Genomic DNA, 13,216 nt, shown 5'->3' on the forward strand with positions numbered 1-13,216 from the left:
AGTCACTGTACGCACATTCTTCTGTTCCACACAGGCCTGATTTCACAGAGACGGAAATGAAATGTGAACCGTTTTCACAGTTGCCAGGGTGTATTTTAAGTATGAGAAATCAAATGAACACACACACACACACACACACACAGCATCAGACTGCCTGAATGAGGATACCAGTTTGAATCACACATCTAACTTCACAATACATGCAAGTTTCATGAAATGGGAAATCAGATGTTAGATGAAGGCATCATTCGGTGTGTGTTACTGTGTTGCTTTTTGGAGTTAGCACTGTGTGTGTGTGTGTGTGTGTGTGTGTGCACGTGTGTGTGTGCACGTGTGTGTGTGTGTTTCGGATAGCAATGTGCAACAACCACATGTGAAGCTCTACATCAAAGCAAAGTACAAATTGATTTTGAACACAGCAAGTCATCATGATGGAGAAACAACTACAAAAACAAGAGCTGAGGGGATTTTTCAAACTGTTATCAGGGCTCCATCTCTTATCTATTGATCCAGGGCCTTCTTAGTCCACATTTTAAGAGTCAAGTACATATACACCTGGTGTTTACATAATAACAAGTACATATACTCAATATATCACTACATACTTTGGTAGCTGTGGAAAAAACCATACTTTTATGAAGCTTATATATAATAACAGTGAGAGACACAAATGCTGCCTTTATTTTAGTGTATACCCATGTCTGTTAAATGCACCATGCACCCAAATCAAAATAATTACAACAAAAGATGTAGTTCAATGATAATAGCGTGAAATAGCATTTGATCATGGGAGTTCTTGTCTTAATTGTTAAACATCCACCACTGCTGATGAAAATCCATCTATGTGACATCTCAGGCAGAAATGGCCACACATACTTTTAATGTAAAAAGGATTCTTCAAAGCACTGAAAGTCCTGCAATGTGTGATTTAAAGAACATTCTGCATTCAGTTTCCCAAAAGAACCTTGAACAGCAGGGAAAGGGTTATTAAGTATAAATGGTTCTCCAGAGTACACAAAGTGCTTCAGAGCAGAACCATTTCTTAGAGCTTATGCCGTATCACGTTTGCAGACTTCCCCTTGCACTCACTGACGTATTACCTGCCTTTAACCCTAGCGATGGGTGACCAAATGAAACGCATCATCGACTCAAGTCAAATTCCATTTTTGCAATACTTGGGATCGTGTAAGTACACAACTAAACAAAATATATATAACATACATAACACAGGTCTAGTCACTTTAAGATATTTTAATGCAGAAATGTTGCATATCATGTCTTAACGAGGATTTTTTCACTGGTCTTTAAAAATGATTTTGTATCGTTGCTGACATTTGTATTTATTAAAGCCTGACTGATATATCACTTGGCTGATATTGGCCGATCACAGACGTATCAATATTGGTGTATATGTTGTCCAATATGAAAACTCTTTTTTTTTTTACAGATCACAGTGCAGCTTTTGCACACCATTAGGTCGACAGGTTTGTAGGAGAAGACTCCTGCACACTGTACACTTCACTTGCAATTAAGTTTATAGACAACAACATTTCGGTAGTTAGACCTTCATTAGGTTATCTCAGATTACACGTTAGGGCCTGTGTCCACGTTGCTTTTTTTATTCTGAGTGCCACATTTTCTTTTAATCTTTTTAATCACTCCCCTCTGCGGCAGCTGGGCGACCGCTCTTTTTGTGCAGCCACTCCAAGTGCTTCCAGTTGAAAATCTAAACTTTTCAATAAGGGTGCTGGTGACGTCACCACCACTCATTTTCTTTAACCTGGCCTGGATGCATCCACATCCTCCTTGCTCTGATGTCCCAGTGTCAAAAAAAAACAAAAACAAAAAGATGGTAAACCACAGCGGGGCAGTGTCGATCATATAGCAGCAGTTGTCAAGATATTGTTGTCATAGAGACAGGATGCATGTGCACCGTTTTTTCTCTCGGCACGCAAATGCTTCATCTCAACACTCTTGAGCGCACAGCCAGCGCTTTTCTGCTCCCCTGAAAAACGCTATGTGGACACAGGCCCTTAATTTATAATTAATAAATTCCCTGCAAGTTTACTGTCTCAGTGTTCTGGTGTCATTTTAGACAATAAAATCAATTCAAAATATCCGGCCTCTGGTACATCTTTGTTAGTGTTTGATAACCACATTTAAATGATTATCAGTATTGGCAATGACCCAAAAAATCAAGTATTGGTCGGGCTCTAGTATATTACACATTCATTTCACAACATCGAGTGGTTTGTGTGAATAAATGCACGTTTTCTAAGAATAACAGGTAGTATTTTTTTTTTATGTTTCTGATCCTTGTAGTTTGATCACGTGCATTTCAGGTCTCCTCATTACTGATGCAACATTTCTGCAACACAGAGACTGTAGGGAGACGAGGCAGCAGAGTTGAAACAGCTCACTGTTATTCCCTTTATACCAGAGCCTCATCTATCTTAGCCAGGACAACCCACATTCCTCATATGAGAGTCGCTATCTCTGTGAAACTGACTGAATCTGGAGCTCAGGTGGTAGAATGAGGCTGAGAAAATGGGCCATGGCTGAGCAACACAAAGGCAAAGAGATGGAGAGACGTAAGCACACACAATAACCCTCATACAGGTTAAACTAATAGAGCACCGAGCAGAGAAAAGGAGCCCTGCTGAGGCATAGCAACACAGTTTAAAATGTTTCTGAATATATATTGATCCATTTCTCCAAGGGGGACTTGAGTGCTCATATCACACACAGTATTCAACACAGAATCTTTCCTTGGACACAACTTAATTTCAAGAACACAATCAACTAATCTTTTGTAGATGATGTTTAAATGTTTGAAAAGGAAACTAAGATCCTGATGGCAATGTGACGGCTGAAGACAGAAGGCCGTTTCGTAAACGATCCATCATCTTTTCATAAGACACGACAGCAAAGGGCCACTAAATCAATATGCTGCCCTACCTTCTTTTCCCTCCTGTCCTCCATAGGGGAGCTAGCAGTGCCGGGTGTTACTTCTCCCAATAAGAAGCATAGTCTGGTCATCAGTTCCTGGGTAGAAAGGGAGGAGCCCGGCTGGGGCTCCACATGGAGATCTGGAAGACACACACATTTAGGACACACACTTTAACAAGCATACAGAAGCGTGGCTGGCCAGATGAAACCGCCATCTAACTGACGCTCCCGTTCCAGCTCAGCTTGCTCAGAAGGTTCCCACCCAACAGCGTTGCCAGTGGACTGAGAGAAATATCTGCATCCACAGGTCAGCACAGCCCCAGCTGCCCTGATTACGAATGCACAGACAGTGGCTTTCCAGTCCCTGGTTGAGGCAGCAGCGAGAGGTTGTGTGAGGTTGTGAGTTTGCCTGTGCACACGCCTGCCAGGTGCTCCCAGTTAAGAGACGGGTTGTGAATTTCAATGAGCTCGGTGTCGACTCCGGAGCAGAAAGAAGGAGTGCCTTGGCTCTGCCTTCGTTGTTGCTCCAGGAGAGATTGGCTGACACAGGCCATGTGCTGCATTCATTTATCACTGTTTAAGGCTCCCTGGTGCTTTGACCTCCAACCCCGGCTCCTCCACACTCACCTCTGCAGAGTGAGGCTGTAGCATCTCTGTGTTTCAGCCAGCTGAGCAATACATTCCTCCATTCTCACGCCTCACCTATGTGCTGTTATCAGCTGAGCAACATGCATATTGAGTAGGCATATTAACAGGATGACAGGACATCATGGATTACAGGAACAGCTCACTCCTCCTCACAAACATCTTTGCGTTCAGACATCACATTCATTTTCGCACTCCCTCCACTGCTTCTTTCTCAATCCGTCTTGCTTGATCACGCTCTCCTTTTGAAAGGTACTGCATCACATCGCTCTCACATTCAATTGTGTGAGAACACAAGCCTAGCCTTGAGAGGATCAAGGTCAATTTTGAGAGCCGAGCCTGGCAACTTTTGTTCCACACAGCGCCCCAGTGATAGTCCTTGTCAATACTCTTTTCACTTCACAGCTTGAAGAGCTGCTGAAGACTTGGGTAAGGAAGGGTGTATGTGTGTTTGAGAGAGAGGGGGGGGAGAGGGAAAACTTTGCATTTTGTCAGCAGACCACTGAGATCCAATCTGGAGTAACATGAGGACAAACTGAATGTCCAGTACTATTCATCAAACCACCTAGCAGTTGCCATTGGAAACGGGAAGCTGAGAGGTGCCTGGCAACCGGGATGGAAGATGCTTCATAAAATGTGTTTAGCCCGAGGGTAGCCCTCCGGTCAAAAAAAACAGAGAGAGCTGGCTGAGATGAGGGTATTTACACCATTACTGCTTTAATCTAACTATAACTATACAACCAGCATGCAGATAAGTCAGGACAAAGACTCAGGAGAAACTGTAATAAAACAAATCCGCTCTGAATAATACACTGAGGATTACACAGACATCACACACACGCGCACACACATCTGAAAGCAAAAACTTACTGCCAAGCCTTTTAGCTGTTATTAAAACACTACCACACACTGACTTTTTCTCCAATATCTCACCCTTCGCTCTCCTCTCATCACCTCCACCCCGACTCATTCTCATTCAGCTCCCCTGATCAATACCTGGATAAACAGACATGACGCTAAACACACGGCAACACGCTCCCGTTCTCACCTCTGTAGTCTGCCTTGCCACGGCACGAGGCAAAGACAGGAGGTTCTCGCACACTGGAAGAGCCATCCACATACTCCAGCCTCCCTACCCGTCCTTTGGCCACAGCACATAGAGGGAGAAAGGGAGAGGGAGGGTGAGCAGGGAGGGTGAGCAGGAGGGTGGGTGGGAGGGAGGGAGGGATTGAGGGAGGAGATAAGGATGGATATGAAAGAAAGTGAGAGAGAGAGAGAGAGAGAGAGAGAGAGAGAGAGAGAGAGAGAGAGAGAGAGAGAGAGAGATTAAGCCTCCCCAGATGAGATCTGTGGTGCAGAATTTGAATTGTGTCCCAGGAGTATAAAGCAGTATGTACAGAGTGCAAGCCACGCATGGAAACAGTACAATACTCACTGTACCGTGGGTGTTTATCTATAATATATTAACATTGCTAATGTGTGTGTGTTTGTGTGTGAGCGTTTGCGAGATGGCAGGGACAGCGGTGCACTCATACTGACGTGTGTGGGTGTGTCTCAATTTATGCAACTACATCTGAGGGTTCTTGGATACACAGATTCTTTAGGATTGGAGATCATTTCACAGGGATGAGATGTTTGCGGAACACTCGGGTGCGCAGAATTTCTTACACTCAAGGTTATTCTGTGTTTGAGTCATGAGTGTGGACAGACTCAGGAACAGTCCGTGCAATCTAACATGCAGCTCGGTATCTGATTTTGCATGACTACAGAAGGCATGAACACCATGACAGTGTATATTTTTACTTGCTGTAAATTTCCTTGTCATGTTCGTTCTGTGTACCGGGGGTGGGGGGGCGGGAGACAAGGCAGTGCTGCATGCCATGAAATGTAAGAGCACATTTTCTGAATGGCGGGACTTGCTGCAGGACACTGCCACCTAGTGCTTCTTTCAAAGGGAAGCCTCCCCAGGTGAACATGGAGTTTGTTTTACTTTCCAGACACAATTATTTACTTTACATGATTAAAAATGTCCCAGAGCTTATAAGGATTATTTTTTTGTTCAAGAAAATGAAATTTTTAAATAATCTACATTTCCTTAAATGCATGTTTAAGTTTGTTCTTGTTTACTGGTCACAAAAAGTACTAAAACAGCAGATAACATCCTTGTGAATTTTATTGTCTTAACTGGTAATGTGCACATGAACGTGGTTTGATTGAGCTATGAAATATTTAACAAGCAGTATGTGCACTGTAGAAAAGTTTGACCCATTTTCTAATAATAGATGCTATAAAATAAAATCAGAATTCAACATTTTTAAAGCCCCCCCCCCCCCCCACACACTCAAAGTTGTGTTTTGCTTTCAGTCATATTCATTACCTTTAACCTTCACCGTGTAGGATGATGTATGCGCAGATTTTTCAGGCAGTTTTTTCACTCTCATCTGCTGACGGGGAATTCCCTCTGTACTCATCTTTAATCTGACTTAATCTGAAGTGTAATCATTGCACATTTACATGAACATTGCACAAGTACATGATCAACACAGATCAATCTACTGTTTTGAGCATTTCTATTCTATTTTATCTTATCTATTTCAGTATATCTTTATTTTATTCAATTAGATTTTTCTCTTAGCCAATTACTTCTCTTATGCTGCTTTGTTTTCCTTTGTTTGCACACTGTTTGTTCCCTTGTGCTGCTGTGTTAAAATCATTTCTCCTTCGGGGATCAATAAAGTTACATCTAATCTTATCTCATCTTATCTTAACATTAGCAAGTATGATTTCATGATATCACAACTAGTTTGGAGACAAATCCTCATCCAGTATGCAACTTGAACAAGTGTGACATGTTAATCCTGAATACATACAGACATACACTGAGAATGGACTTTTTTTTAATGAAGTTTCTGTCGAGCAGTTAATACTTTTTAAATGAACTATATTTGCATATCTATTCATTGTGGATTTCTTTTAATGAGGAAGGATTAGAGGACCTTATTCTTTTTTATTGGACAGTCGATTGTAGCAACCTGACATGAAACATGAGCAATTAAATCCCTATGTGTGTAGGTCAAAGTAATGTGACACATTTGCATCACTACACTTTGCTTTGAGAAAGCTGCCAATAAAGATTATTTTAGTACAGATAGCACAAAAACTCGTGAGAAGACCTTGAGCAATATTTTGTATTATGATCAGTCACCTTTGATCATGTCTTTGTGGATCAAACCAATAAAATGTTTCAATAATGGACCTACCTAATTGGGGTCCCTTGCCTTGAGTTATCGTGTTAAATCATTTACTCTGACAATCTGTCACATGGTTTTGGGCCCGGGGGGCACAGTCTGTATGCTCTTGTATTTGCTGTCACATGTATGGAACAGCTGAACGCACAGAAGCTCTCTCTGCTAATCAAGGCAAACCCATGAAAGCATTCTGCTATTTTTTGCATCTATTCCCTGATGCACAGCTTCTCGTCACTCTCTGTTTCTTGTAATGAGACCGTGCTTTGTTTGTATTTCAACTGAACCCACCTGAGAACTTGACGCACGACTGGGAGGGGACGATGTCCGCCTGGCGAGGGAGAAGAGGGGAGGACGGCAAAGAAATGGACACACCCTTGGTCAGTCTCATCAGTTTTACTGGGCTGTCGGTGTAGCCGCTGTCATGGTCCCGGAAGCGTATGGCGTGTCCGCCGCTGCTCCTCTGCAAGGTGCTGTGGGTGTACACCTCACCACCTGCATGGGAGTGAGGAGGGAAGACAGAGAAGGGAAGGTGCTCAGTAAGAGTTCAAAAGGCCAAGTAGTTTCAAAAGGACAGATTTAACATATCGCAGTGAGCGCTGTTTAAAAGTATGTGTCACATAAGGCTGCGACAGAGCGAACGTATCTTGTCTTGGAGGCATTTTGCTGAATGAGGTAATGGAAAGTCGGCAATGCCAGAACATCTATTTAAAGGAATGGGATCACACTCAATAAATAGGCTACACTTATTATATTTCAATTCAATATCTGAATCATTTTTACGTCCACTCGTATCGCAGCCATTAAGCCTCATCCTGCACCTTGGAATAAACATTATGCACGAGAACTCACAAAGCCAGGCGATTATAGGGACCTTATTGCTACTTATAATGGTTACACCAGATTGCAGTATTTTCCCCTGTGGTTTAATTCAGCCATTCACTTTGTGGCTCCTCAAATGAGGCTGTTTCTGTTGAGCAAAAGAAGGATTCAGAGGTTCACCATCTAATATTACAAATTCAAATGATATGTTGTTGAGGGCCATGCTTGGAAAGATCATTGCCTTGAAACCTTTCATGATAAGCTTATGAGGAGAAGTGATATCTCTTCGCTAATGATCAGAGCCATCCTGTAAACATGCTATATCACTTTAATGAGACTGACACAGTTCTCTATCATCCTCTCCGTTCTTGCTTCCCAGAGCAGCAAATTATTAAATATTAATGGGCAACATGGTTGCTCTAATACTGAGCTCCACTCATGTTCATCTATCTCCACTGCGCAGTCTGAAATCTCCTCTATACTGCAGCAAGTTGTCAAGTTCACCCTTATGAGGAATGCAAACAGCTGTGCTTTATCTGAACAGAAAAATGTTCCATTTCTGTTCACTTTTCGCTGACAATATGACAACGAAAATGTTCAGTTTGTGCACAACAGATCTAACACATTCATAATGAGGGTGCAGACTCGTCTCATTTAGTTGTCGCCCACTCACAGATTCTTGTGAAATTCTGTATGTTTTTTTAGTAGGTCAGGATGTTTGCCTAACCCACTCTAACTTCTCCTGACACACTTTAAATGCAAGCAGCGGGACACTGTGTGAAGGACAGAACAGGCTGATGAATTAGGCTAATTGAAATGGCTCTACTTAAATCACGGGAGAGGAGAGAACCTGAATATTGCCATCAAATAATGCAAGAGCCAGCGTAATACACATCATTGTGATCAGAGAGACACACAAAAAGAAAGCATCCACATGATAAAAACTGGAATAAATCTCATTAGGATGCCAGCCCAAAGGTGCAATATTGGCTCATTGCTGTGTTGACATCCCCTAGTTTTGTCACACAGGTAGTTTTTCCTCTTACCTTGGTGCCTGTGGCTCTTCTTGTCTCCTCGTTTTCCTCCACCCTCTTTCTTGTTTCCAAACACTGCCCTGAACATAGCTGGGCTGTTGCTTTCACTACCGCCTGTGGAAGACTAAGCAAAATGTTCATTTGAATTAGGAACACATTATTTCAGGCACCATTAAGTCCCCCCCTGTTAGTTCTTAATTCAACTGCTGGGTAACCAGAATGAATTAATGGGTTTTGAGAGAATAATTAGTCTTAAAAAAAATAAATAATAATAATAATGAAAAGTCATTTCTTTAAATTAAGCGTCACACAAAAGGCTAATCACATCACACATAACAAACACGATGGAGCTTGAAGTTACCTGCTCTCGAGTCTCCTTCTGAAGCCTGCGTGTCGTCACATAAATCCACAGGAAGCTGATGGAGGAGGAACCATTGAAACTCGATGGAGTCCAATTAAGAAGTGCTGCAGCTCCTCAGTCAACTCACGCCGGGCTGGAGGAAGAGGCGGGCGCGCGCCTCGTGCCCGCGCGCGTTTTGCCATATGTTCCACATTCGATGTGTGCTCAATGACTCCATGTTGATCTCAACCCGCTATCTTCCTTTAACCTGCAAGTACGGGCTACTTTTTCTTTATTTATATCACCGTGCAAACACAACACCGCGAATAACGGGCCTAATTACCTGATAAATAAATAAATAAATAAATAAATAATCTGTGTTGAACACTTGTTGACTACTTTACATAACATTAGCTGAAATTGACTGCAGCATATTCAACCCTCGAGCAACTGATGATTTAAAAGATAATAAATAAATACTAAAGACCACATTCAGTACAGAAAAATGGTCTGTGTCAGAAAACTTCCATTAAAAATAATATATATTAATATTATTATAAACTTTCACTGGGTTACATATTTCAACCAACCAACCACTGACAATTATAAACACATATTCATTCACTTTCAGGATTTTTACCCTTTAAATACCAGTTTGTCTACATGATGCCACTCTGTTAGTTGATTGACCAAAAAAACAAACAAACAAACAAAACAAAACACAAAGAAAAAAACAGTTGTTTTCCATATACTTGATAAATACTATTCTTATGGCAGTTTTTAACATGAAACTTTATTTGTACCAAGTGTAGTCTCTTCTAATCGTTCTTTATTGTTGTTATTGTTTTATTTATTTTTATCTTTGCATTTATTCTTTTATGATTTATATATTTATTTTCTCTCCCTTCTCTGTGATCTTGCTTTTCTATCAACTGTATTCCTTGTAGATTATGACTCATATTGATTTTTTGTGTTTTTACATTTGGAATTCTGCCCTCTTGTTTTAACTCTCCTTCCACCAGACTTCCTTATGTTTGACTTGACTGGTGGTCGTTTGTTCTGTAATAGTCTTCCTGTGTTTCCTAATTTAATTGATTGTCGATGCACTTTGCAAACTCTGTTTTTATAGGTGCTTTGAATAAAAGTGGAAATAGCGTGTAATTGGATTATGGGCCAAAATACAGGTAAAATGCCCTATCTAGTGAAAAATCTTAAACATTACAAGAACTCATCCAAGACCACAGTATGACAGTGTGATGTCTCGGGATGCATGATTGTTTGCCGTGATGACAGTCAGATGGGGGAAAAAATAGTTTGAATAGGTTTTAATCGTTCATAATATGTACAGCAGTTTTAGCTGTCTGTCTGTAATATACAAAGGATATATGAAAAAATAATTAAATAAATTGAATCCTGGATATGACAATGGTTTTACTTGGGGAAAGGTTTAATTCAGTGCACTTACAATTACAATAAATGTAAACATATTTTGTGCATCTTTTTTGAAGTTTTGCTTGTTTGTTTTTTACTATGTTATCATTTCTATTTTTAAATGATGCTCTCTTGTGTAATAATTCTTATTTCCCTGGTGTGGACATCTTGAACATACCGAGACATGTCCACCTGTGAACACCAGGGGGCGACACTGTAAAGTTCCGTCTCCGTCCTCAAGGGGGCGGAAATGAGCCCTGACGTATTTAAACACGAGGCTCCGCTCTCACCGGCCCTTTCACTAGCTGTGCTCTCAGTGGAAGCACAGGCCCGGAAAACCTTCTTCAATAAACCATGCAAAACGATTTCAGCAGTCCAGTCATCAATACCGGCGAGCTCTGTTGTAAGTATATAACGTCGCGTACTGTTAAGAGAAAGACAAGTGAACGGAGCGTTTTAAGTTTTAGTTTAAAATCTCAATCTGTTGCCACGTGTTGGTGCCATTTGTATCACCGTTTGAATGAGTTTCATAGTTAACTATCGAGGATACAGCAAAGTTAGCCCTCGTTATGATTAAATCAGTGAAGTTAAATTCACGACGACAAAATATGGCCTGGTACCCAAGTGTTTTTCCGGGGAAGGGGAAAGCATAACCAGCAGGCATACCAGAGTTAGCAATGCCTTTTGGCTAGCATATCCTCATGTAGCCAGCTAACGGTAATGCTAACATGAGTTTTGTAGCGGGTGCTAACTATCATAATATCAGGGCTAACTGTAAAATTGACGTGATAGTGTATTATTTTGATACAGGCTATATTAAGTGGCTTGGATGATTTCACTTTGTGGGCAATGTGTTGCCTTAACTATCATAGTTTTTACATTGCGGTAACTGACTTTAACTCAACTTAAAAACAAGCTAACGTCAAAGATGGATTCACTTGTTTGTAATTTCAATATGTCGTTGTATTTATGACGCTGAATGAAACACTGCCACCAGATGCCTCACAGCTGTAGGGTGTTTGTTTTTTGTTTTTTGTTTTCTCCCCTCCTCCCTCCAATCTTTGCATTTATATTCTGTTCTGCCAGAAATGCAGATTTGGCTTCATAAACTTTACTTTGATATACCTGCTTCTCTGGCAATTAATGGCCTTTCTCTTGCATTTTTTTCCTAGCAGATCAGATGGCATGTGCTGGACACCTGTATGAAACAGATGGAGGAGAAGGATGACTGTGTACCAGTTCTGACGTGAAGTGTCACACATGATGGTGCTGATGAAACATGGCAGTGTAATTACTGGTAAAATGGGTCCAAGAAAAGAGCTCCTGCAAGAGGACGGCGACCAGCTGCATCAAGTCCTGTGTAAAAATGTATGTGAAGTGTTTATGTCAAGTCGTATGCTTGGGTATAAGGTTTGACTGACCTCGATCAATAGCTGCATCTTTGACAGCCTGGGCTCTCTGGTGTGAGATATCCTGGGTTTTACTATTTCTGATGCAACATTAAATGTCCCTGCGCTTTCTGCCCGCCTCTTTTCCGTGGCGTCTCGGATTGAATTGGGGAGGATAAATCCAAAATGTGAAACCTTTTTTTTTAATTGGTGCGTAAATCAGATGACATACTGTAAAGTGTAATTTTTTTTTTTTTTTTTTTCTCCCCTCCATTTTCCATTCTCAGGGTTTGAGTGTGGGGAGATGACCCTGGAAAGGATACTGCAGCAGATCACTTTAAGTTGTGGTCAGAACTTATCCTTAAAGGTGAGCACATGCAATGTCTTTTAGTTGTAGTGAACTTGCATCCACTGATAGACCTAAAGCGGGCATTATTGGCTTTTGGGTTTGCATAGAGATGCTAAACTAAGCTTTCCTCGCGCTTTCTGACTGCTGAATTCTATAGCAGTACAGATTGAATTGAGGAATACATGCAAGCTATCCCAGATCACATTTTTATTGTGACCTGTAGATAGTTTGTCAACACCCACAACATTTTGAAATGTGTCGAAAGTGCATGAATGGAGTGAATAATTTAAACTGCTTATAAGCTTTTTGTCATTTACTAGTTATCTTAAGATCTTGTTTCAGAATTACTGTTTTTGTGATACTCTTATGCTGTGGTGCGTCCTTAATAGTTTTTCCATTTTCTTGCAGCAAATAAGTGAGACAGTGCAAAGCCCTGATGGAGATTTGGACCAGTGGAACATCTTCTATTCCCCTGATGCCAAACCAAACTCCAACATTTGCATTCAGTTGCCATACTTGATCACTGACGATTCTTTTAAAAAAAAAAAAAAAAAATCTACCAGCAGCATTTATCTGCAGAGTTGTACGGTTCCTTATGCTGCACATGTAACATGTTTTAAATAAACCTTCAAACTCCATCTTATGCATTTTTGTTACTTTATTTATCTTTTTGCATAATGCTACTCTTCATCATATTTAAATGGAGCCTGCCTAAGAGGCCTGTAGAGATGCATTGGCATACTGTCAGATCTGCTGAACTCTTCAGAGCTGATGATGCAAAAGTTTGTCATGTTAAAGTGAAAAATGTCCTGCTACCATGACGTATTTGGCAAACTGCAATTGAGGGATCATTGTAGAATATTGGCAGATTTATCAAGCTGAATTTTATTCTGTGGTATTAATTGCTTTCTGCTCTGAACAGTAGACTAATACTATACAAATGGTTGAAGGTTTGAAGCAGGTGGTACATTTGTGCAGTGTAATACATGGGAAAGCCACAAAAATGAATGCCA

At 40.8% G+C, this 13,216-nt stretch overlaps 1 protein-coding gene, 1 long non-coding RNA gene and 2 other non-coding genes across 7 annotated transcripts in view; 3 read left to right on the plus strand and 1 right to left on the minus strand.

Moving 5' to 3' along the window:
• LOC115580070 (protein TANC1-like) overlaps positions 1-9,194 on the minus strand; it is a 43,035-nt gene extending 33,841 nt beyond the window's left edge. For 2 of the 3 annotated variants that reach the window (XM_030413925.1, XM_030413924.1), the window contains exons 1-5: positions 9,057-9,194; positions 8,708-8,819; positions 7,131-7,334; positions 4,643-4,735; positions 2,959-3,089 (exon numbers count right to left, since the gene is read on the minus strand). In XM_030413925.1, coding sequence (XP_030269785.1) covers positions 2,959-3,089; positions 4,643-4,735; positions 7,131-7,334; positions 8,708-8,783 — 504 coding nt within the window. In that variant the 5' untranslated portion in view covers positions 8,784-8,819; positions 9,057-9,194. Of the gene's footprint in view, positions 1-2,958; positions 3,090-3,576; positions 4,007-4,642; positions 4,736-7,130; positions 7,335-8,707; positions 8,820-9,056 lie in introns of those variants that run through there. The other variant, XM_030413926.1, reaches the window with a different exon arrangement.
• Positions 9,195-10,718: 1,524 nt separating this feature from the next.
• Positions 10,719-12,841, plus strand: LOC115580479 (uncharacterized). 2 transcript variants are annotated; one of them, XR_003983865.1, is made up of 4 exons: positions 10,719-10,869; positions 11,642-11,834; positions 12,142-12,221; positions 12,612-12,841. It is a non-coding gene; the product is annotated as an uncharacterized LOC115580479 (long non-coding RNA). The 2 variants fall into 2 exon arrangements; XR_003983864.1 differs by having other exon boundaries at positions 10,720-10,869; positions 11,639-11,834.
• On the plus strand, positions 11,900-12,035 carry LOC115580914 (small nucleolar RNA SNORA31). The gene has a single exon (XR_003983961.1). It is a non-coding gene; the product is annotated as a small nucleolar RNA SNORA31 (small nucleolar RNA).
• On the plus strand, positions 12,257-12,389 carry LOC115580913 (small nucleolar RNA SNORA31). Its single transcript, XR_003983960.1, has one exon. It is a non-coding gene; the product is annotated as a small nucleolar RNA SNORA31 (small nucleolar RNA).
• Positions 12,842-13,216: the final 375 nt, after the last annotated feature.

The sequence above is a fragment of the Sparus aurata genome, chromosome 4 (assembly GCF_900880675.1).
Source record: "Sparus aurata chromosome 4, fSpaAur1.1, whole genome shotgun sequence".
NCBI classification, from domain to species: domain Eukaryota; kingdom Metazoa; phylum Chordata; class Actinopteri; order Spariformes; family Sparidae; genus Sparus; species Sparus aurata.